General features: G+C 37.3%; 1 protein-coding gene across 1 annotated transcript; it reads left to right on the forward strand.

Annotated features, from left to right (window-relative positions):
* The first annotated feature begins 6,518 nt into the window (after window positions 1-6,518).
* rbm12 (RNA binding motif protein 12) lies at window positions 6,519-24,089 on the forward strand. Its single transcript, XM_051932608.1, has 3 exons — window positions 6,519-6,694; window positions 12,986-13,070; window positions 20,033-24,089. Exon 3 carries the CDS (start codon window positions 20,055-20,057, stop codon window positions 22,710-22,712), a length of 2,658 nt encoding a protein of 885 aa, XP_051788568.1. The 5' UTR covers window positions 6,519-6,694; window positions 12,986-13,070; window positions 20,033-20,054; the 3' UTR covers window positions 22,713-24,089.
* Window positions 24,090-24,729: the final 640 nt, after the last annotated feature.

Consider the following 24,729-nt stretch of genomic DNA (forward strand, 5'->3'; position numbering starts at 1 on the left):
GAGCTCTTTGTTGTTTTTTCTCATACTTTGGGCCTGTTTTGCTTGTAACGTTCAACAAGTTTTGCCTTAATTTTATTTTATTCTTAAGCCCACATAATCTAATTCCGAGTTGCACTAGGCCAGACTCAAGATCCCACAAGACAGGAATCTACTCTGGATGGGATGCCAGTCTATATCAAGGACCAATACGCTCACACGGGAACAATTTAAACTTTCAAATTAATAATATATACATCTTTGCAATGTGTGAGGAATATCCATTGTTACATATGCGTGCTTAGGAGGCAGTGAACAAGCCCGGAGGTGAGTGAAATAAAGCGAGACAAGGGGTTGATCCACGGTAATAACGCCTCTCTCTTCAGACAAAAGAAGACATATAAAATACCTCCAGTACTTCTGGGTTCCCAAAATGGTGACCGATCGTCATGTCTTCCTCTGACTCACAAGGACAACGTCACTTCTGGCACCCTCGTCATGACGTCACTTCTGGTTCCACCCCGAGAACACCACTTCCGACTCCACATCACTTCCGGCTTCCAAAGATGACATCAATTCCATCTGACAGCCATGATGTCATCTCCTGCCAACTCATTTCCATCCGCCATATTTTTCTGTATAAAAACGCCATTCTTGCCTCTGTACTTTGTCAATTGCTATACAGTATTTTGATCACAATTTCTGGTCTTATTTTTCATTATTGTCCTTTGAACATTATACAGGGACGGTCCCCAACTCTTTTTTGTTGTGTTGGAGTCTTATAATTCATCACACCATACATACACTCAAAACATGCAAACTGCATAGAAAGCAAGTGGGGAAAGGACCCCCCAGCTGACTATTTTTAACAGTCCATTGTATCTTTATGTTTCCTGTTGAACAACATGAAAGTGTTACTTATGGAAGTGTCTTTATGAAGCAGTTCATCTGCTTTCTTTTCTCATAGATTGTTTGAATTTTCATTTTTTAAATATTTGGTTCTTGCTGACTCATTCATTTATTACTGGTTAGGGGCAGATTCACGTATTGCTTAATCAAACTTGATTTCAATCATAGTATTATGGCTGTGCCCTTCTCATCCATGCACTGACTGTTCATAACAATTGCTTATGAATGATTTTTATATCACTTCAGATTTTTTTGACCAGTGCCTCCTGAGTCACCAGTATGAGATAACCTCAACAACATATGATATACTGTTTGACTCATTTTGATATCTAGTTATGCAAAACGTCAAGCTTTTGGGGGTTTTGTCTCATTTATGTACCTACAGACCTGAAAAACTGTAATTGTTGGGCCCTTTGTGGACCATGTTTTGCACAGGAAATTACATCCTTATGGTAAAGAGTAAACCGAAAGGTGTCTTCTGCAATAATGATCAGAAGGATTTGAAGTTGTGCATGCCACATCAACCAACCCCAGAGATTTATCTGCAAATGGGACAGAAGGGCTCAAAGTAGCTCATTTTCACGAAACTTTGAAAAAATTGGTATTGGTAATATAGGCATGTGGAGTGTGATTTTATGCTATTTTGAGGTTGCTGATCATGAATATGATATAATTTTTGATATCTGATTCTTTACTGGTGCTCCCAGCCTTCTAAAGGACACTCCTAGCAAGTAATAAATGACAATTTTCAAACATAAGCATATGGAGTATCACTTTAGATTATTTCAGAGTCAGTGATTACAAATATTATATTATTTTTGATTTTTGATCTTTTGCTAGGGATCTAGTGACAGTTAATACCATCATTTACTTATGTTGAAACGTGCTGTCCATGCCCATAAAAACCTAGCAGACAAACCAAAGGAGATGTGCATGTAACATAAAACAAAGTGCGTGCATGCAAATGGGGTTAAGAGATACAGTGATTATAAAGTTTTCACCATCCTTGGTAGTTTTAATCTTATACAACTAGGGGGCTCTGCCCCCTGCTCGCCCACCCCTGGGTTTGGTTAACTGGATATACAATTTAAAGAGATTGTTATTTTCATGGGAATTGTTACATATGCATTATTTTCACTTTTACTTTAAAACTTTAGTAAAAACAATATTTGGAATTAACTTTTCGTCAAGATCTCATTGAATTTTGATTCCGTGTTTGGACTTACATCATGACAAAGCAACATATAACTGCCTGTGAGTGAATATCGTTTCTTTCTCTTTAATAAATAAAAAGACTTTTTCGAATGTTTGTCCATGCTCTTTTTTCATCGCTTAGTTGTTGACATGTTATCTAGAATGTATAAAATTATTGTACTGATAAAATTTATAAGAGCTGAGAGCGCAGGAAGTGTGTCTGCAAAAAGCATTCACACGACTGAGGTTAGATGACCGTGGTCTTGTTTGAAAATAGTTGTAAGTAGGGTTTGACTTGAAAGAATCTCATGTTAAAAGTCACCATCTCGCTGGACTTGCTTCCAAAGGTTGTAAGTATGGCGTGACTTGAAAGAATCTCATGTTAAAAGTCTCCGTCTCACGGGATTTCATACTGCGCCACCGTTTTTAGAATCTTTTAATTCTCGCCGGCAACACGAATTAGACGATCTACAAGTCTCTGACTTAAAGTTTAAATCCGAACAATATATTCGATCTCTTTTCGCTGTTCCGTTATTTCACTGAGTAATAATTTTCATTTGTTTGCACTAATGCGATCTTTACTATACTTTTTTTGAGACTTTCGAATTTTCGTACTTCCATTATCTCTAACCTGATCTGCATGTGTTACTGCACCAACTTTTTTGAATTCTTTACCACATTCTACTTTGTCATCTACTCTTTGTCTTTTATTTCCGGCCCCGGGCATGGTGAAATCTCTTGGCACAAACACTCATCTCGCGGGAAGTGTAAGTGTCTCTCCGAGAAAACCATGTCTCGTCTCCTTCCAAGATTTTTTTTATAACAGAGAGAAATTAAATCAAAAGTGATTTAATCTGGATTTTTTGACACTGAACAACAGAAAAAGACTCTTTAATATCAACATGAAAGCAAATCTCTATAAAGTGGTCTGAATTAATTACAAATATAAAACACAAATGTAACTGAGTAAAGTGCATTCTTTCTACAATTTAAAAGACAACGTCAGCAAAATTTGAAAATTATAATTCTGGTTTAAAATCTCTATATATTGAAAAGTATGAAACATTTTGTAGCAACAAAATGCCACACATTGCCATATTAATGTTGCTGCATCAAAGCCCTCTAGTCAGGGTGGTATTAGTATGCTTTCCTGGCATTTCAATGCATTCTTGACTACTGATATTGACAATACCAGCAAAGTATGTGAGGATTGTCTATGATATGAGCACTTGGGTTAAAAGTAGTTTTGGGGTAACAGACAAGATCCCAGCTAGAGGAGGTCTGCACCAAGTATCTTCATTAAGTCTTTACCTCTTTGATCTGGTTATGGATGTGTTGTTTCCTGTGATAAAAGACCAATCCCGCTGATTGCATGCTTTATACTAATGACATTGTGTTGTGTAGCATCAGAAAGGAGAAAGTGGAAAGGAAGTTGGAAGAATGGACTTTGGAAGACAGAGGATTTAAGATAAATAGGAAGAAGACAGAATATGTGAAGTTCAGTGATGGATTCAGAAGTTATCCAGCAGGGAAAGCTATTGTGAAGAGTGAATAAGTTTAAATATCTAGGATCATTGGTAGCCCATGTTGGAGAATTAGAATTAGAATTAGAGAATTAAATTACCCACGCATTGCAGTATGGATGGAACAGCTGGAAGAAGATATCAGGAGTATTGTGTTATCAAAGAATTAGGAAGAAGGTTAAAGGTAAGGTTTTAAAGACAGTGGTCAGCACCAGCAATGGTGTATGGAACTGAGATATGAGAAGTAAAGGGGGGACAGGAGTAGAAGTTAAATGTGGCAGATTGAGAATGTTTAGATGGGATGTGTGGAGTTACAAAAAATGATGATGACAATCAGAGATACAACAAATGTGGAATAAATATCTAATAAAATACAGTAACGCAAGTTGAAGTGGTATAGACATGTGTTGAGGAAAGAAAATGAATATGTGGGCAAAAGAGTGATGGAAATGAAACTATAGGGAAAGATAAAAGAAAAAAGGCCAAAATGGAGGTGGGAGCATGGCTGGCGCTACCATTTAGGCAAACCAGTTATGTTGCCTATGGCAGCAAAATTTGGAGGACGCCCTCTGACTTGCAAACACTCAGACTCAGTACAACTGTCTGATTCAGATTAACCTGATTATATTATTTTATATTACTATGTTTGGTCCTAACGTCTAATGACCTATACGAGCCACCACTATTACCGGTGGTCTTCCAAACCCACCATGGGGGCAAAAATTATAGGCTACAATATAGATAATAATAATACTCAAATGGGAATAGCATAAAAAATACAAATGTGGCAAAATAAAAATGAGACATCAAAATGGCAACAGACCTATTTCAAATCAAAACCTGTTAAATTCAAACTGTAATAATCTCCCAAGTAGGCATGCATTAAAACTTGATTTTAAACTTCTCAAATATTGTTCTCCGTTGTTCACCTTCATCTACAACATTCGCTTGTGGCACACTAAAGCAGTTCTCCACAGTCTGTGTTTTACTGAACAAACTTCATGAGGCCATGCATTAATTTGATAGTTACATTGCATACATCAGTGAGGCTATGGCAATTAGAACAATAGATAAATGCTTAAAGGTAATTATTTTACTTCAGTTTCATTGAATTTTTGTCATTAAATTAATCTTTTAAATTTATTTCAGTAACCTAAATTAAATGTATATGTTTATGGAGCTACCTTGGTAAGACTATAACTATATTGTCATAATGATCATAGGCTACCTGGTAGGCTGGTGGTTTAAATACAAAGCTACTAAAAGCAACACCAGTTTGATTATGCAATGCAAACTTTTTTTTCTCAGAACGCCATTAAATACAAAGAAATAACTAAAGCCCAATTCCTATGTTTTCTGAAATGGCACCTCTCAAGTACGCATATTTCTGAGACCGCATTGTAAACAGACGTTTCTATAAGAAATCAAGCATCCCTTATGACATTCTGAAATTCACTATTTGATATCCAAACCCTCCAAAAGCGTTATACAGGGTGACACAAAAAAACGGGAACTTTTTTACAATCCAATAAAACTAGAAGTGATAAAAGAAATACATTTTATTCATAGTAATTGAAACCTTAAAATTTGCCATTTATGAAAAATTGATAGAATTTATCATTTTTTAAAAATTACGTCTTTTAGATGGCGTCCTCCTGTACGAATACATTCTTGAAATCTGCTGTTGAGATTCTTCATTGACCGCTGTAACATTTCAGCTGGGATACTGTGAATTTCATCCCGAATTCTCTGTTTTAACTCATCCAGGGTTCTTGGGCGAATCGTGTACACTTTACTCTTGAGGTAGCCCCACATGAAAAAATCACAAACGGATAAATCTGGCGATCTAGCGGGCCAGGGAATGTTACCGAATCTTGAGATCACACGGTTACCGAACAATTCTCGCACAGCTTCCATTGATTGCCGTGCAGTGTGTGAAGTCGCTCCATCCTGTTGAAACCAGGTTTTTTCTTTAGGGCAGATCCAGTCACTTCAAACTTATTAATCCAACCTTTTATCGCGTGTTTTGACGGAACGACACCATGACGTCCTAAATTATAAAAACGTCGAAACTCCCTCTGCGCAGCTTCCAAACTATTATTGTTTTTATAAAACATTTTTATGGCTAACGCACGCTGTTGCCCGTTCCATTGATCCATGATTACTAAAATGGCGGAGTGTTTACTTGCTAAATGTCACTAACCCGCAGTGCTACCACCTGCTAATGGCTACAAATACGCATTTCAAAAATTCCCGTTATTCTGTGTCACCCTGTATAAATGAAATGTATTTTTATTGCGTTGTTTTCCACAGCCCTGGCTCCTCTGTCAATTTTCCAGGTTTCTCCATACAGGTCTGGCAATGATGTCTTTATTCAGAGTTAAGGGCTTTGCCTTGGGCAGCAAAAATATTTGAGCTGGCCCTGAGTGGATGGATGGATGAATGGATACAGTAAAAGCAGGTTTGACGCAAAACAGTTTGACAGGAGAGGTGGTACAGGATCGATCTGTATGGAGTAAGTTGATCAGACACATCGACGCCATCTAGATGTGCCAAAAGAAGAAGAACAGCTGGCGTTTCTTTAATGTGTGCACGCGAACCATGGGACGTCCCGTCCAGGGCTGGTACCTGCCCGATGCCGCCGAAGAAAGCACTAGTTTTTTCACGACCTTGCAGTGGAATAAGCTAGTACCAAAAATGAACGGATTTTGCAGCCTACTTACTTTATTCTACTCCTGTTTTGATTAATTTCTTAGATCGTGACTTCGTCAAAATGTTTGTTTTTCCTCGAATTGAATATTTTACATTTTTAATCCCCTAGTCCAATATTAGTCATATGGACTCGAGTATCCGACACGTAACACAATGAAAGAGCCGAGAAAAAAACTCAGGCCAGCATCCAGGTGTCAGCGCCAGCAAGAGTGACGTCACCCGCTTTCCGGCGGCCATTTTGTAAGCGCGGTGGAGAGCCGCTCGACAGGAACGAGGAGGAGGAGGGAGCTGGAACGTGAACATCTCAGATACTAATTTAAAACAAATAAAACCAGCAACAAACAAAAACCAAAACAAAACTTTATATACAGATATTTTCGGTAAGATCAAGTAATAGTAATATGGAGTTTTGCAGGACTGAGAACAGATGGACGTTGCGGGTTTGTCTGCCTGGTCGCCGCTGTTCATATCTCTGGCTGCAAATGCGTATTGGCAGAGGCCTTGCTACGTTGAGCTCGTTTCGCCCCGCTGCCGGGCCCAGGCATTGTTTCTTTTAACGTGTTTAATTAATTGTATATAGTAATGGAGCCAGCATGATTGTGGGAGTTTGAGACATGGCAGGGTGATGGCACCTGAACAAAGAGCTCGGGTAGGCGAGTTCGCACTCAAGCGTCGGTTTTCTTTCTTTTTTAATCATTCGATATCGCAATACTCTTAATTACGCCATGGGCATTCCATACATGAAAAAGTATATTTTTGACACATAAAATCTTGGCACGTTAACTTTGCAAATAAAATTATTGGGTATTGTATGAAGGTTTATTCGCTTGCGCTCTGATGATTGTTTGGTTACGAACAAAACCACCGCGAGCACACACGCCACCGGGTGAAAGTAAATACATTGGCTTTGCAATGGTACGAAGAGTTATGTAGCTATAAGTTAGGAAGGTGTTTTAGGTAACGCTGTCATAAACCGCTGGTACACTATGTGTTTATCCTGTATTGTCCTCCATCTTTAGACTCCGCCCCGCTTTAAGAATACAGCGGCATTTCTATGAAATGTTCGTGTAAGTTGGCATGTCAGCATGTGGGTCCTTCTTGCTTACATAGCTAAGTATGTGTATGCAGATACACTGGAAGCATTTACGAAATTGTTGCTTGAATAAACTGGGTTGGATTGAGTTAGTCGTTTGATTTTCATTCTGTGCACGATCAACATTTGTTCACATATGACTACAGTCCCAGAATAGTTAGAATACAGTAATTCAATCTGAGGTTCCAGCCAGGTGAATGTTTTTTCTTTTTTTCCGGACAGAGCTGTATATAAATTTTTTTTTATATGCGCTTGTTTTTTGATGATGGGCTTAATCATGTTTTAAATGTTTCTAGTGCAATTCCCATTGAAGTAACTTTTTCTGCTTGCATTTTGTGTTTTCATTTCCAAAGAAAAAGCTGTTTAGTAGTCCTATTTTTCCAGCGTGGTATTCAGAAACTCCTGCATTAGTAATATGTTGGCGCAGCAGTCACATTGAGTTAGGTTTTTGCTTTGTCAGTGTATACAGTAGTTTGGCTTGATATTGGCTGGGAATTTATCAGTTAGTAGGAATAGCTGATTGTCAAGCACATTCTGAGATACTTGATATAGTGCATCAGGAAATGGTGTTCTTGTTTGACTGGGCACATTTCATTAGGAATCAACCAGAAAAGCATATCCATGATACTGTGTGTTGCCTTTCAGAATACTTTTTCATGGTTTAAGCCGCCTTAGGATTCTGTTATACAGAATCTGTATTGTGTGTGTTTGGCAGTTATGAAATGTTTTTGAGTCTGTTTTTAAAAAAAATGGAAAAAAGTGACTACAAATGAAGTTTGAGCTTGAATATCTCACTCTACTAGGTTATCTGGAGCTGCATTTCATTTCTGAGTAAGGGGCATTGCCATGCTGCTTTTGCTATAGTGATGAATGTTGTTAGTGTTATTGCCTTTTATAATCCAATCATTGTATTTTAGTAGGAACAACTGCATTTGGCATGATGTCATTACCAAAGATATAGTTGGTTAAATGTACTTAGCAACTGTGAGGACTGATTTATTTTGTTGTATCCATTTTCCTTTGTTGTTGGATGCATGCTCAGGGTGCTGACAAAAAACTTAATTTCATCTCATTATGTATTGAAATGTTCAAGTGAAAGAAAATGAATGTAGATTACCAGATTTTCTTTTCAAGTTGTGAGCTTTATTGAATCTTGTTTCTTCATGTTATATGTTGTTCCTTCATTTTTAAATTCATTAAAGCGTTTTCATTTGGGGTTACTAACGGAGGTTAAATCTCATGCATACCTTTAATCGCACTCGCTTTTTCATTCAGACTGGCCTTTCCTGTTCTTTAACTTTGTTCGACAACATAATGCTGGCAAATAGTCACACATGGTGGGTCACAGCTTGATATATCCAGTATATTGTAAAGATTCCTTTTAAACTGGTTCATTTTAAATATCTGACAAAATGTTTGTTTATAGGGTCATTATTTTAATGGGTATGGAGTACATTGAAGTTCTTGCATATGCTAATCAACATGCAACACATTGCTAGTCTTTGCTGAGTATAAACTACCTAACCTTCAAATGTTGTCTTCCTTACCTGATATGCTGTTCATATTGAGGTTTTCCAGTAACTATGACTAGTGAGTATGATCTACCTTACCTAATTACATATGGATGTTTTACATTCTGTGCTAATGTACTGCATTCAAAATGAGAAAATATTTTTTGGAAACAATTTAAAAACACTTAAGATTTTTTTTTTTTTGCTATTGCATCTATAATTGCCTTTTAGACTGCGAGAAGATGGACAAGAAATTACCATTCATACACATATTCTTTGAATCCTTTATTAAGGCTTTGGGGAGAAGCCCCTACCTCAGTAGCGCCAAGGGAATAGGACGGGACAATTCCAATATGGGGATGAAAGCCGTCTAGTACTCTTGCTTATGCAAGCACATCCACATTTGCTGATTGCAGTCCATCTCTTCTAAATCAGATATCTAAAAGTTATTTTTTAACTGCTATTTTACCTTTTAGAGAAGAACATTTTTAGTGCTAAAAATACACACATGTTCACAGGTTGACAATGTAAAAACTACTGTGAATAATATGAGGCCTTAAGTCAAATGCTGCTGCATAAGGTTCACATTTGTACTCCTCTCTTGGAAAGGGTAAGATCTGGAAAATGCCTATTTTACTCGTGTTCTGATTTGTCAGTAGCTTTTGGTGTTAATCAGAAGTTATGTTCAGTTTTTAGTATGTGTTAGTTTCAGGGTAGGGGAAAATAATGATTTGATCATTGTTAAACAGCCCTTTTATGATTTTAAACACCAAATTATGCATGATAGCAGCAGTATGTCCTGTTTTGTAGATTGTATTCTAATGTTCCACAATACAGTGTTGTATAGTATGGCTGATGTTTGACTGAACAAGAAACTTTAAAACACTTGTTACTTGACCAAATTTGTATCGTATATAAATTAAAAAAAAATATTTTAACACTTTAGTTACTGGGTTCTGTAGGTATTTTTAAACATGTTCAAAACAAAGAAGCTGAAGAATGTAGTGTGCTTATAAATTGTAACTCTGACTCTCTGTGTGTTGAATTTTATGCAAGATGGTCTGAGTTGCAAAAATTCCTTTAGGAAAATTTTCATTTTGTTCTAAAGACTGCTTGCTTGAAAGATACTACATTGACAGTGTATGCTTCAGTGTTTACATAATCACTTACTTACCAGTGGCTGGCACGGTGGCCCAATCTTGTCTCACAGCTCAAGTGACTAATGATGGAATCATGGTTCACTCACAATCCTTGTGCATGTTTGCATCTTTTTCTGTGTCTGACTTGTGTCCAGTAATTCTAGTTTACTCTTGCATTTCAGAAATATGAAATACATATTATATTGTCAGCTCTAAAGTTGCCTGTTAGGTGTGTGTGTGTAATAAAAGTATAAACTGTCCCCTTCTGATTTTGATTGGATAAAGCCAGTTCTTTATAATCCTGCAGTGAAAAAGTTTATTTCAGAAAAAATGGATCGATGAGTGAATTATTAAATCTTTATTTTCAATCCATTGATTGACCAGAACCATTTGTGTGGTTGGTCTGCCAGAGGGGCATTTCCAGACATTGAGAAAAAGCAGTTTTGAAATGGTGTACATTTAAAGTAGCAAGTGAATGTTTTGAGTCCATAATGCTAGTTTGTTTAGCACAGCCTTGTCCACATCTACACCAGTACTTATGGAGCTCCTTGTGCTCAATTTTAAAATATATTTGGGAAAAGAGACATTCATTCATTCTAACTGAAGCAGTAACTGGTAAGGAACAGAAGAAGAATAAAAATCTGAAGGGATACACTTTTTTTTATATATATATAAAGTTACACCTTCTCTGAGTAGTAGTTTTTAATTGTGGCCTAATATTCAAGCATTTTTGCTGTATATCAGCACATGTTATGCTGTGGCATTGAGCTCTGGAATATAAGCTCAACACAAATAATTTCTCATGTCTGGTTTATGAAAATTCAGAAAGGCTTTTATGCCTCTTTTCCCTAGCAGGTTAAAGCATAAAAAAGTAGTGTACTATCCAGCCTCTTTGCTTACATTTTTGCATGCTGTGGTGAAATTGCAACTTGAAGATGTATAGGTACTCTCAAAAAGGCAGAAATTGGGGCATACTGTTGTATGCACTTAAGCGCACACACACACCCACACATTTGTAATGGGGAAAGTCTCTCTAATTTTATGGTTTTGGTTTTTAAGAGGAAAACTGAAGTACCCTGGCTATGGCTAGTCATCTAACCCATTTTCATATAGTGCTGAACTAGCAGCTGTAATCACCTAGTAAACCAGGATTATTTATTAAATAATGGACCAATAAGGGTATTTTTTGCAAAACAACAAAATTTGAGGGTTCCTTGTTGGTTTGAGCATTTTATCATGTAAATAATACTTGGAACTGTGATTAAGCCATTGGTCAGTGAAATAAAATTTTACTGTCCCGCAAGGTCTGAGTGTATAACCTTAAAGATTCTTTGGTAAGGTCCTTTAATTTATTGTTAAACTGTACTTAACCACCTCCAAATATTTTGACTGCTATTGCATTATACTATTGTTGTTTGCAACTTGCTGCAAGATAGCTTTGACTGTGCATTGCTCTAGATGTAAATACTATTTTCGTTGGTAATATATATTTAGCTAATAATATTTTGTTATATAAAAATCAGTCTTTTTCTAATGTATAATTAACATATCTTTCCATCTGATGTCTCTTTCTGTGATTTGGTGAACAGTTTAAGATTTTTTTTGTGCTTTTGTATGAATAAATTGCAAAGTCTTGATCAGGATACAGTTGATTCAGAACTGCTTTAAAAATTCTGTATTTGAAGCTCTACGAGTGCAGTATTTTTTTCCATACACTCCCTCACTTGGCAATACAGAATTTAGAGGAGACTTAATCTACACTAATATGAAATTGCATTTTTACTGTCTTTGAGGTGCGAGATGTTTTTAGTAGGGTTGTATTAATGATATTTTTGAATGGCTTCTTTTTGTGGATCAATATTACATATTTAATCATTTGTGTAGTATAGTTTTGATGCATTTATTATTAGAACTTTTGAATTTGTTACTTCATGAGAAGGCATTCCATTTTGATATGTGCTAAAAGTTTTGTTTTGTGGCTTGTTTTCTGGAGGTAACGGTCTGGGCAACTGGTGATAATTGTAAAATAAGTGCTGTAATTAATATGGAATCCATTTATTTTAAGCAATTTACTCGTAGACCTTGTTGAGTTATACACAGTGTTAACATGTTTTTAAAGTTAACATTGCTGATGTGCTATCATCTAAAACTCTAGAATCATCTGCAAAACAAAACTAAACTGCTTGGCCTGAAAGTATGGTGGTATTAGGTAATCTGGGGTCATTTTTGTTACTTATTTCTGCATTTGTTCACGGATGAATTTCCAATCTTAATATTTGATGATAAGCTGTGTTGGGGAAGAACATACATACATGTACCTTTTTTGGTTTGGTATTGATTTTGTTTTTACGCATTGTTGAACTGCTTATAAAATATTTCATAATTTGTAATTCTAACAGCAGGCTGGAAATCGTATCCTGTTGTATTTAGTCTTTTAAACTATTTGTGGTAGGTGGCACAATGAGCAAATGTTTTAATCCTGAAAGAGGATTTTGTTTTTTGTTTATGGAGAAGAATATGCAATAAAGTAATTGATTAGTTACTTAAACTTGTGGTCCCTGATGAAATGTTTTTTTTTTTTCATATTATAATTTTGTGTCAGTCTTTAGAAATGTTGCATTGATTTTTCTCCTGAATTTGGCATTTAATAATTACTTGGCTGTTCATGATTGAAGAGAGTGTTGTGTGTTTTTTCTGGTATGTTCAAAAGTCATTGTGAATGTCTTGGATTGGTCTGTTCACTCTTGTCAGCTGGCTGCCTGTGTTCTAGCATTACACTAGACCAAATGAGATAGAAAAACATAAAGAGAGCTTCTTGAATATGCTATACGCTGGAATCTTCCCAGCCCTTTCCATGTAAATAATGGCTTTATTATCCTTGCCTGCTGCTTGCATTCATATTTGCTTCCATTTATTCTTCTGTTACAGTCTAGAGTTGGTTTTTATTGCTTGCCCTCAGGATTGACTTGGGTACCCTGTACTTCTGTTAAGGAAACACCACTTATTACTGAAGGTAAGCGTCTTTGAAATGGTTCGGAGCTACATTCAAGAGACCTTGCGTGTGTAATACGTTGAGAAGGGGACGGGTTGGTTGTGGGTAGATGCAAACCCCCTATTGAGGCCTGAAAATTAATAAATCCTAAAGCTATATGAGCCAAAAACTAATTTAAAGTAAAAAGATTTGAAGTGGAAGTGTCCATATAATTTGCATGATTTTCATTTCAGATACTGTATATTCACATGGTAAACATTATCACTTTAGGAAGCTTGTGTTTTATTTTGTGCTGTTTTATTTTGCATCTACATGTGTCCATTTTTTGTTATGCATGTGTACAGTATTTACAGATGTGCTAGAAAATCGTAAGTGAAAATCAGTTGTACCCTTATCATTTATTGCCTCTCAATAATCTAGTATGTTTTGGGTATATACATTCACCAGCCACTTTATTAGGTACACCTTGCCAGTACTGGGTTGAACCCCCTTTTGCTTTTGGAACTGCCATAATTCTTTGTGGCACAGATTGAACAAGGTGCTGGAAACATTCCTCAGGAATTTGGGTCCAAATTGACATGATAGCATCATGCAGGTGCTGAAGATTTGTTGGCTACACATCCACGATGCGAATCTTCTGTTCCATGACATCCCAGAGGTGCTCTATTGGATTGCGATCTAGTGACAGTGGACGCCATTTGAGTAAAGTGAATTCATTGTCATGTTCAGGAAACCGGTTGGAGAGTTTTATGACGTGGCTCATTATCCTGCAGGAAGCAGCCATCAGAAGATGGGTGCGCTGCAGTCATAAAAGAATGGCCATCGTCCGCAACAACAGTTGGCTAGGCTGTGGCATTTAAACAATACTCTGTTGGAAATAAGGGGCCCAGAGTGTGCCAGGAAAATATCCCCCGCACCATTATACCACCACTACCAGCCTCAACCTTTGATGCCAAATTCTGACTCAACCAACTGAATGTTACAACAAAAATCTAGAAATGTTTTTCAAGTCTTCTGTTGTCCAATTTTGACGAGTCTGTGTGAATTGTAGTCTCAGTTGCCTGTTCTTAGCTGACAGGAGTGGCACCTGGTGTGGTCTCCTGCTACTGTAGCCCATCTGCTTCAAGGTTGAATGTGTTGTGTGTTGAGAGATGCTGTTCTGCATACCTCGGTTGTAAGAAGTGGTTGTTTGAGTTACTATTGTGTTTCTATCAGCTCAAAACAGTCTGGCCGTTCTCCTTTGGCATTAGCAAGGCATTTTCGCCCAGAGAACTGCCGCTCACTGGATAGTTTAAATTTTTTGACTGTTCTTTGTAAATCCTTAAGTTGGTTTGTGTGTGAAAATCCCAGTAGATCAGCAGTTTGTGAAATACTTGGACCAACCTGTCTGGCATCAACAACCATGGCTAGATTCAAAGTAACTTAAATCACCTTTCTTCCCTATTCTGATGCTAGGTTTGACCTTCATTAGGTTGTCTTGACAATGTCTGCTTACCTAAATGCATTGATTTTGCTACCTTGTGATTGGCAGATTAGATATTTGTGTTAACAAGCAGTTGAACAGGTGTACCTAATAAAGTGGACAGTGAATGTATTCAAGCAAATGTTAGTTCTAAGTAAAAATGTTTTTGTGCTTTGTTAAAACTCTTCAGACTTGACAATAAAATTGGGGCTTTGGGAAGTTTGTGCTGTGTCAAGTTTGATTTTTACATTGGTCCTGCATTCAAATAATTGTCTGTTCTTATTGATGAGAAAAGCAATCTGTAAATTGTTTAATAAGGCGAGAAGTAAGCTGACCCTTCAAAATGTAATTTTCTATTATGTTATGAAGCATATTGGCCATATGATGAAGAAAAGTAAAGTGAAATTAAATTAGTTGTCCAATTGACCTGGAGGGCCACAGAATTTTCTTTTTTTGTGTACCAACCATTTTTATCATCTGAAGTCAGATATTTGTTGATGTTAAACTTGCTTTGTCACTGTGGTTACTACTGTTTTACTGTTGAATGATCTTGGAAGTATGCAGTAGATTTTAAAATGTACAAAATTTTTTGTGGACTGTAGTGGATTATTCCCTCAGTTTTTCCCCCTCTACATTTCTTTTTATAATTTGTTTTGTTACTTTTTGATTAATGCACAGGTGGAGATGAAATTCATCGTATTAGCTGCTGTATTGTTGGTTGCTACAATTAATGATTCATTTACATTTGTCAGCATGTTAAGAAAAATGAAGCAAATGATCTTATTGGGCAACCAGATTAAAATAGTCCTAAAAACTGTAAAGACAGAATTGGCATATTTTGAACATAGTAGAATGTCCATTACTGTCAACTTGATGATTGAGTCTGAAAGCTGTGGTAAACAAAGTAAAATGACTGGTTTCATTAGCAGCAAAGAGGGACACTTAAGTTAGTAGTTTGAACAGTAATTTTCAGTCACTATAACCTGCTAGGGTCGTGGAACACTGGACTACATAGTGTTTGGGTTGTTTTATTTAAAGAGCTGGTAGTCCTCATCAGTCTACTGGAGTGTTTCTAAATGGTCTTTATGGGCCAGCTGCTTGGTCAAGGCTTAACTGAATTTGCATGAAAATTCAAATATTATAGCATTGTTCCACTTGACTAAATCTTCAGAGTCCTTTGGAGTGTGATTTACATTCAAGTTACCACAGTGAGAAACCTTACATCAACACTTGAAGCAAAGCCAGTCTTCATGTGGCTAACTAAATTGAACAAATAGACATTCTTTGTATTCAGTGTAACATAAACAAAAGAGTATTAAAATCACTTTAAGTACTCATTGTACTTTTCTGAACATAATAAGGAATACATTAATTGTTTAAGCGTTTTTTTAAACATGAATATACTGTAGTTCAGATTGTCTACCCTATTTTGCATATTTCAAAACAGCATGTAAAATGTATGTATGTATTGATACGTTAACTCTTCTTGCTACTTGTACTCTGTACCTTTTTAAAAAGAAAAAAGAAAAAACATTGCAGGTTTATACCTTTTTTTTATGAAGACGCAGGAGTCCTCCACCCAAAAATGATTTCTGTATGTTATTTGGCCCTCATTGTTTTGTAGTGTAGGCTGAGAAAAAAACTGTAATGCCGTCTCTTAATGGAGAATAGAAATGGCAAAATCTTTGATATTGTGGGCTTCAGTGGTGACCTAATTTGAACAGCGAATGAAATGAAAATTTCCAAGAAAAAATCTCCAAATACTTGTTTCACACAGTCCGAGTCAGGTATGCAGTCCTATGATCATTATATGCCAGACATGTATTTTTACTAATATATTGCTAAATATGTAATTTCTAGAAAATCCTGCATACACAACAGTGCAGTCTACTTAAAATCTAGCTCTTGAGTCAAAGACCCGCCTCCCCATTCATTCATTTTTCAGGAGTTCGACCTGTTAATGTTTTCATTGACTACTGTGGTACTTGATGTCAACATTTCAGAGCATGGTCTGAGAGAGTTGCACAATTAGAAATTTTATTAAGAATTAAAGAAAAGTGAGTGAAAGCATTATTAGATAGATAGATAGATAGATACTTTATTAATCCCAATGGGAAATTCACATTCTCCAGCAGCAGCATACTGATACAATAAATAATATTAAATTAAAGAATGATAATAATGCAGGTGAAAAACAGACAATAACGTTGTATAATGTTAAGGTGAAAAGTGAGCTTCATGGCCAAAAATATTGGCACCCCTGCACTTGTTTCAGAAAATGGTTGCAATTACAAATGCTTTGGTGTTCATGTGTTTCTTTTTTTGCATTGAAATGACATATACAAGTCAAATCTAACATTCCACACACAACTCCAGAAATTGACTGGCAGAATTATTGGCACCTTCAACTTAATATTTGGTATCCTACCCTTTGAAAACAATAACTGAAATCAATCACTTCCTGTAACCATGAATGAGTTTTATTACACCTCTCTACTGGAATTTTGGACCACTCTTTTTTGCCAACTGCTTCAGGTCTTTAAGATTTGAAAGGTGGTTTTCCAACTGCTGTTTTGAGATCTCTCCACAGGTGTTCTATGGGTTTTAGACCTGGACGCATTTCTGGCCAGTTCAGAATTCTCCAGTGCGTTGTCTTAAACCATTTGAGTGCTTTTTGAAGTGTGCTTTGGGCTCATTGTCCTGCTGTAAGACCTCTGTTGGAGACCCAGGTTTCTGACACTGGGCCCTACATTATGCTCCACAATTCTTTGACAGTCATCTGATTTCCTGATGCCTTGCACAAAGTTAAAGCATCCAGTTCTAGAAACAGTAAAGCAACCCCAAAATATCTGTAAGCCTCTACCATGTTTGATCATGGGACTGTGTTCTTTTCTGCAGAAGTCAGTTTGTTTTCTGTAAGCTGTACAATGATGTGCTTTACCAGAAAGCTCTATTTTGGTTTCATCTGCCCACAAGATTTTATCCTAGGATGATATAGTTTCTTTTGGTAAGTTTTGGCAAACTCCAGTCTGACTTTCTAATGTCTGTGTCAGCCTTTGGGTCCTCCTGGATCTGCTACAGTAGCGTCCCATTTCATTCAGGTGGTGACAGTTTGAGCTGGCACCGTTTTACCCTTTGTCTGCACGTCACCTAGAATTTGTTTGGAAGTTGGGGTTCTTTATTCACCATTCGAACAATCTTTTACTGCAGTCTTCCATGTGTTTTTATTTTATGTTCATGTCCAGTGATGTCAGCTACAGTTGCATGGGCAGATGTTGCGCACAATGGACACAGAACAGTAAAATCTCTGTAGATGGACAGTCTTAAGGCTACAAGTGCATACTTCAACAATGTTTGGTTCTTTGCTGTTCTTTCTTTTTGTTCATGTTAGTGTGGTGTACACACAAAGATTGAGTAAACTTTTCGCTATTTAATTTGGATGCAAGTATGATTTCTATATTGCCAGCAAGTATGATCTCTATATTGCAAGCACATCACTTGCCATAGGTGATTTTAAATACAAATTAAAGAACCATCACATAATTGAAATCCAGTTATTTCTTAAAGTTTTGAAACCACAAGTGTTTTTCTAGTTCTGTGTAAAGTCTCAGATTTGATTTTTTTTTTTTTCTGCTTTTGCGTTGTTCCAATATAAACAAGACATAAACATGTGAATACCAAAGTAATTGTAAGTTTCTTGGAAGAAGTGGTGACTTTTCAGAAAGAAGTGCTGCGTCTCAGTATTTTTGGCAGTGACTGAGATGACATGCCTGAAATCAAGCTAAATGTCATTTCACCGGTGCAGATTCACAACCTACCGTTGGATAAACCTGAGGTTTTGCAGTTGTTGTTTATTGCTATTAACTTTAATGACTAATAAATGAAGACAGTTGAATCTTCAGCTGAAAAGCATGATCTTGTTTGAGTGTACTTCACAAGAGGAAATTCCTGAAATGGTTTATTTAAGAGGGCAGCACGGTGGCGCAGTGGGTAGCGCTGCTGCCTCGCAGTTGGGAGACCTGGGGACCTGGGTTCGCTTCCCGGGTCCTCCCTGCGTGGAGTTTGCATGTTTTCCCCGTGTCTGCGTGGGTTTCCTCCCACAGTCCAAAGACATGCAGGTTAGGTGGATTGGTGATTCTAAACTGGCCCTAGTGTGTGCTTGGTGTGTGGTTGTGTTTGTGTGTGTGTCCTGCGGTGGGTTGGCACCCTGCCCGGGATTGGTTCCTGCCTTGTGCCCTGTGTTGGCTGGGATTGGCTCCAGCAGACCCCCGTGACCCTGTATTCGGATTCAGCGGGTTGGAAAATGGATGGATGATTTATTTAAGAATGGCTCGGTCGTGCAGTGGAAGCACTGCTGCCTTGCAGCAAGGAGACCTGAGTGGTTCTCATCCCAGTTGCTCACTGTGCAGTGTGTATGTTATCCCCATGTTCACATAAATTTCCACAGCCTGATTCGTTTTCCTACCACAGCCCAACGACAAAGATTAGGCGAATCAGTGATGCTAAATTGTGTTGGTTTTGTGTTTGCCCTGCAATAGGCTGATACCCCCTATAGGAATATTGTTTCTATGTTGCTTGCTGCCCTGCAACCCTGCACTGGATAAGGTGGTTTGGATGATGGAGGAGTACAAGGTTTATTCAACATACTTGCTAAAATACATGTTTGGGATATTATGTGCACATCACTGCATACCTGACATTTGTATTATGCAGCACAAGTGATACGATAATTTTAATGGATGGTTTGATACTGTTTGCTTCTGTTTTTAGGTCCTCTTTGAAGTCAGTTGTATTAGGAATTTTATTTCCTTTTTCTATGAAAACCTGAGAGTAAACATATTTTCTGAGCTATCGCTACAAACAATGCGAGTTGTGAAAGGGATAAAAATGTTATTTTTGGGTGGAGTATTCCTTTAGTAGTATGCAATATTAACCTTGGATACTTTAAAGTAGGAAGGAAGAAACTAATAAGTTCTTTTTAGTGGAGCATTTTCACTAAAGGTGTCTTCCGATGTTTCATTTTAGAATTCTAAACAGCCCTTCAAATTATCTGTGAAACTGGGTTTTCTAAACTTCACCATTTTTCTCTTTGGGTTATTTTAATTTAAGAGTTAATTTATATGATCTTTAAACATTTTTTTCCTAACCTTTTTTGTTTTAAAGAAATGCAAGGGGTTGGTGCTGGGATTAAACTTTGGCCTAGCAAAGTATGTTGAACAAAATGCATATATATTATCAGTCTTTTACTGTTTGTAAAATTCCAGAAGCTGATGAAATCTTTGTGATGATGCAGGCATGTGTTTCTTGATATAACTGTCTTTGTGTAATGAATTACTATATCTTTATTTCATATTGCGAGTGTTTTCATCACTGCTGAAGCCTGTCACTAAGGCATAAATGCTTTGGGGAGGGGAACCAAACTTTTTCATTTTACTCAACTTGTTTTTATGTGATTTTACTACTAGATTAACAGAAGTTTGGTTCTAGTCCTGATACAGTCGTTGCCTTTTCTCGTCTGCAGGTGTGTGTTGGTTCGACTCGGCATGGCTGTGGTCATCCGCTTGCAGGGTCTCCCGATTGTGGCGGGAACCATGGACATACGCCATTTCTTCTCTGGATTGACCATACCGGATGGGGGTGTTCATATTGTAGGGGGTGAACATGGTGAGGCTTTTATTGTTTTTGCAACTGATGAAGATGCCAGACTTGGCATGATGCGCACTGGGGGAACCATTAAAGGGTCAAAGGTGTCTCTGTTGCTTAGTAGCAAGACTGAAATGCAGAATATGATTGAGCAGAGCCGTAGACGGTTTGAAACTGGCAATTTAGATGCACCATCTGCAAATTCTGGAAGACAAGCAACACCACTTAGCACAGGAAGTGGTGTTAGAAGTAGCTTGTCTACAACAGTGCAAAGCTTCAATAGTCCTACTACAAGTATAGTTACAACAGCCTCTTCAGCACATGAAAGCATGAGCAACAGTAAAAGTCAACCCTCGTTCTCCGCTGCAAGTATAGGAAGTATGCCTAACTTCAGCAATAATTTCAACAGCCCAGCTCGTACTCTAGGATCTACAGTGACCTCTGCATTGCCTCCCTTGAACTCTGTACCTCCAATGCCTCCTTTGCCTACTATTCCATCACTGCCTCCCATGCCCTCCATTCCACCAATGCCTGTTCCTCCCCCAGTTACTGCCCTACCTCCTGTGCCCCCTGTTGCACCTATACCACCTGGTCCCCCTGTGCCACCAATCACTCATATGCCCCCTCTGTCAGGTTTACCCCCATTTAATCCTGGAGTTCCTCCACCGGTGGGTCCTGTGCCTACTGGTTTAAGCACATCGGCCCCTCCAGTACCAATAACTAACCCAAGTCACATGTTCTTAGGCCCTCTAAACCCAGTTGTTTCCATTAATCCTCAGAGTCATATTAAACCTCCATTGTCTAGCTCAGATGAGCTGTTTGTAAGTTTACAAGGAATACCATTTTCTTTCACCGAGATAGATGTCCGGGACTTTTTTCATGGGCTGCAAGTTGAAAATGTACGCTTACTTAGAGATCATCTTGGTCGAAATACTGGCCGAGCACTGATCAAATTCTTCAGTCCACAAGATGCATATGAAGCAATGAAGCGGCACACAGGTACAATTGGTCAACGATTTGTAGAGGTTTCTCCTGCTACAGAAAGACAATGGATAGCATCAAGCACTGGAGTGGTCCTGAGCCCCAGCCAGGGACTGCCTAAACAGCAGATCACTGGCCAGCTGGAGTCTGATCATATTCCACGCATGCGTTCCAGGTCGGATTCACCACCATGCCAAGACAGAGCACGATCACGTTCTCCACATCAGCAGGATTTCTGTGTCTATCTAAAAGGACTGCCTTATGAAGCTGAAAACAAACAGGTGTTTGAATTTTTCAAAAAACTTGATATAGTGGAAGATAGTATTTATATTGCATATGGACCAAATGGCAGAGCTACAGGAGAAGGCTTTGTTGAATTCAGAAATGAAGCAGACTATAAAACAGCTCTGAGTCGTCACATGCATTATATGGGAAATCGTTTTATACAAGTTCATCCAATAAGTAAAAAGGCCATGTATGAAAAGATCGACTCAATCAGGAAACGTATGCAGAGTACCCAACCAGGCGACCAGCTACCAGAGACTGGCTTGGAGAAAAGTCTTGCAAAAATTTGTGCCCACATTTCTAATATTCCATATAATATTGATAAAAATGAAGTGCATCAATTTTTGGAGGGGATTCAGTTTTTGGAAGAAAGTTTGAAGGTTCTTGTAGATAGTAATGGTCGTGGGCTTGGCCAAGCTGTTGTCCAGTTTAGATCTGAGGAGGATGCTTTAAAAGCTGAAAGACTGCATCGCAAAAAACTTAATGGGAGAGATGCGTTTGTGCACTTGGTAACATATAGTCAAATGAAAGAAATTGAGAAAAATCCTCCACCTCAAGCAAAGAGAGGCCAACAGCTGCAAGCTTATGCTTCAAGTTACACATATGCTGCCTCTGCTTCAGAAGAGTTCTCATACTTGAGAGCAAATTCGGGAACTATGAATAATGGCCCTCAATTTAGTACCCCATTTAGTGCCTCTGGTAATGGATTTGGTGCTCCTCCTCCACCTCTTCCCCCTTTAGGACCTGGCCTAGCTGAAGGACAATTGGGTGTTCCACCACCTCCTGTTGGCAGTAGCCACTTAGCAGCAGGTACAGGGCACAAGTCTCCAGTGTTCAGATCAGCCACAGGAAATAATGGTGGACCTTCTGGATATGCAGGGGGTTCTGAAATAATGAGAGTGTCTTCTTTTGAAAATGGACCTAGGAAAAATAATGCAACCACAAGTCGAAGTAGCAGTCAGGCACATTTGGTCAGTTCTCAGGTGTATGGGTCAAGTGGTGCTGATAGTATAAGGGTGCCTCCTGGATTAAGTGGTGGGCCCGGAAATCCAAGGCCCACAGTTGTTAAAATTCAAAATATGCCTTTTACTGTAACTATTGATGAAATTTTAGATTTTTTTTATGGTTATCAAGTTTTGCCTGGCTCTGTGTGCTTACAATATAGTGAGAAAGGCATGCCTACAGGTGAAGCAATGGTAGCATTTGAATCTCACGATGAGGCCATGTCTGCAGTCTTAGATTTGAATGACAGACCAATTGGGTCAAGAAAAGTTAAGCTGATTTTAGGATAGCAAGGATGTTGATATATAAAATATCATGAACTAAAATTGTGGAATACAAAAAAGAAAGCTTCCAAATAAATCCTAAACAGCCGCAGGAAGTAGTCATGTCATTAAAGTATTCCACTTTTTTATATATGTAGCTTGTGATTTTCAATTCTTAGTATTTGCTCCTTGAGTGAATAAGTAACACTTTTAATAGATCCTATGTTAACGTATAAAACCATTGTGACTTTTCAGTATTTAATTAGAGCTTATAGGCTACTTTCCTAAGAGACAATGGAAAAGAAAGTGATCTAAAGATGAAGTTGTACAAAGGCAAAGTCTGATACATTTGTAGATTCTGATGTAGAGTCCAAAGCTGCTTTTTTTTTTTTTCCCCCTTTGTGTTTTCAAGCATGTGATAGCTTTGTTAAAGGCACTCTGACATCTGTGTGTATGTGTTCCTTGCTTTTTTCTTTCATGTACCCTTTATTACCTGTTCTTTACATAAGGGAAATAAAATCTGGTTGAACTGTATTCAGTTAGTGCTAAAATTTCTGGTGTTTAAAGACCATTTTGCACGTCTCCCATTGCTTATTTTGTACCATTTAATCATATGGATAAAGATCCACTTGTTTTAAGATATACCTGCTTTGTATATTGGTTCCTGCCACCTGAGACCCCATTATTAAATAAAGACCATAAAGGCCTAGTTAATTTTTATTTTAAATGAATGATGATTGCTTATTTTTAAGTTTTAACTTTTTTTTTTTTTTTTTTTAAACTCTCACTGAGAACTGTCCAGTGCACCCCAGTGAGCTTACAAGTGGCAGTAGCCAGAAGCCAATCATTTCTGCAGGAGTTGCTCAGACTGTATTTACAGTATGTGCTATTCAAAAGTGTATCATGTCTTGGATTTCTGCACTTTGATGCAATGATGTAGATACTGTCTTGGGTTCTTTTTGTATTATAGTGTGGTCATCTCTGATCAGCTGTATTTGAATGTTACATTACAATTTTTGAAAATACATTTTTTTTTCTCTAAATCTTGTTTTATTTATTTTTCTTTTTTTTCCATTTGTATATACTGTTCAGCGTACACACATTTGTCAATAAAAATTGCATTCCTTTCTGAAAGATGGTACTGCCCACTTATGATGCTAAGGAATTTTTTTTATTGTGCTTTCTCATTTCCACTCTGTCTTAATTGTCAATGAAGACAGGATTTGATTCTCTACAATTTCATGGTTTGTGTATGAACTGTCCAACATCTGTACATGAAACATGGTTCATGAAATAATTGTATATAGTACATTACTTGCATACTTCTCCCATGCTACTACTTGGTTGTACTTGCACCAATAAAATGTAAATAAAGTATAAAAAGTAAACAAGCTTTTTAAACAACTGTTTTAATAGGTTGTTAATGGACACTCTCAATACTATTTGTTTGAGTTTGTCTTGTACATACATAGTAGAAAGATTTTAATAATGAATGAATTTCACCTCTGTACTTTCTGAGTTTCATTTGTCAGTCATCTTCTCTACATGTGTTGGCATTTTACCAACTAATGCACTAAAGTTGTTGGTTTCTGCAGTTACTGCTTTTGGAGAGTTGGGGCTCTTTGCGAAATTGTGAATTAACAATGTGTTTAACATTGAGTTAACACTCCTGGCTTGTTAGTTTTCTACATTGTGTTATTGAATAGATGGTTGTATCAAGTTATTATCCATTTCACATTAGCAGGCAGATGGACTGTCCTACAGCTTTCTTGGTAATCTAATTTGATACTTTATAAAATCAAAAAAAGGTAAGTCTTTGAAAACTTTTTGGCATCTGTTAATTTGCATAAGTTCAGATTAATTGTGCTGGAAGCACAAATACACAGAAATGAAATATTTTGTTCCCTTTTTTAACTGCATATTAAGGCTGTTATGCTTCATTAATTGGAACTGTGCACATAATCATCTGGATCTTGGCATGTTGCACATTAATAAAATTAAAAATGTGAAAAATGAAAATATACTAATTTCTGGTCTGTGTTAA

Source organism: Erpetoichthys calabaricus, chromosome 10 (genome assembly GCF_900747795.2).
Source record: "Erpetoichthys calabaricus chromosome 10, fErpCal1.3, whole genome shotgun sequence".
Classification (NCBI taxonomy): domain Eukaryota; kingdom Metazoa; phylum Chordata; class Cladistia; order Polypteriformes; family Polypteridae; genus Erpetoichthys; species Erpetoichthys calabaricus.

Bases quoted from the DNA above. Each gene is read 5' to 3' on its own strand.
- rbm12 (XM_051932608.1), top strand. From the start codon at position 20,055: ATGGCTGTGGTCATCCGCTTGCAGGGTCTCCCGATTGTGGCGGGAACC.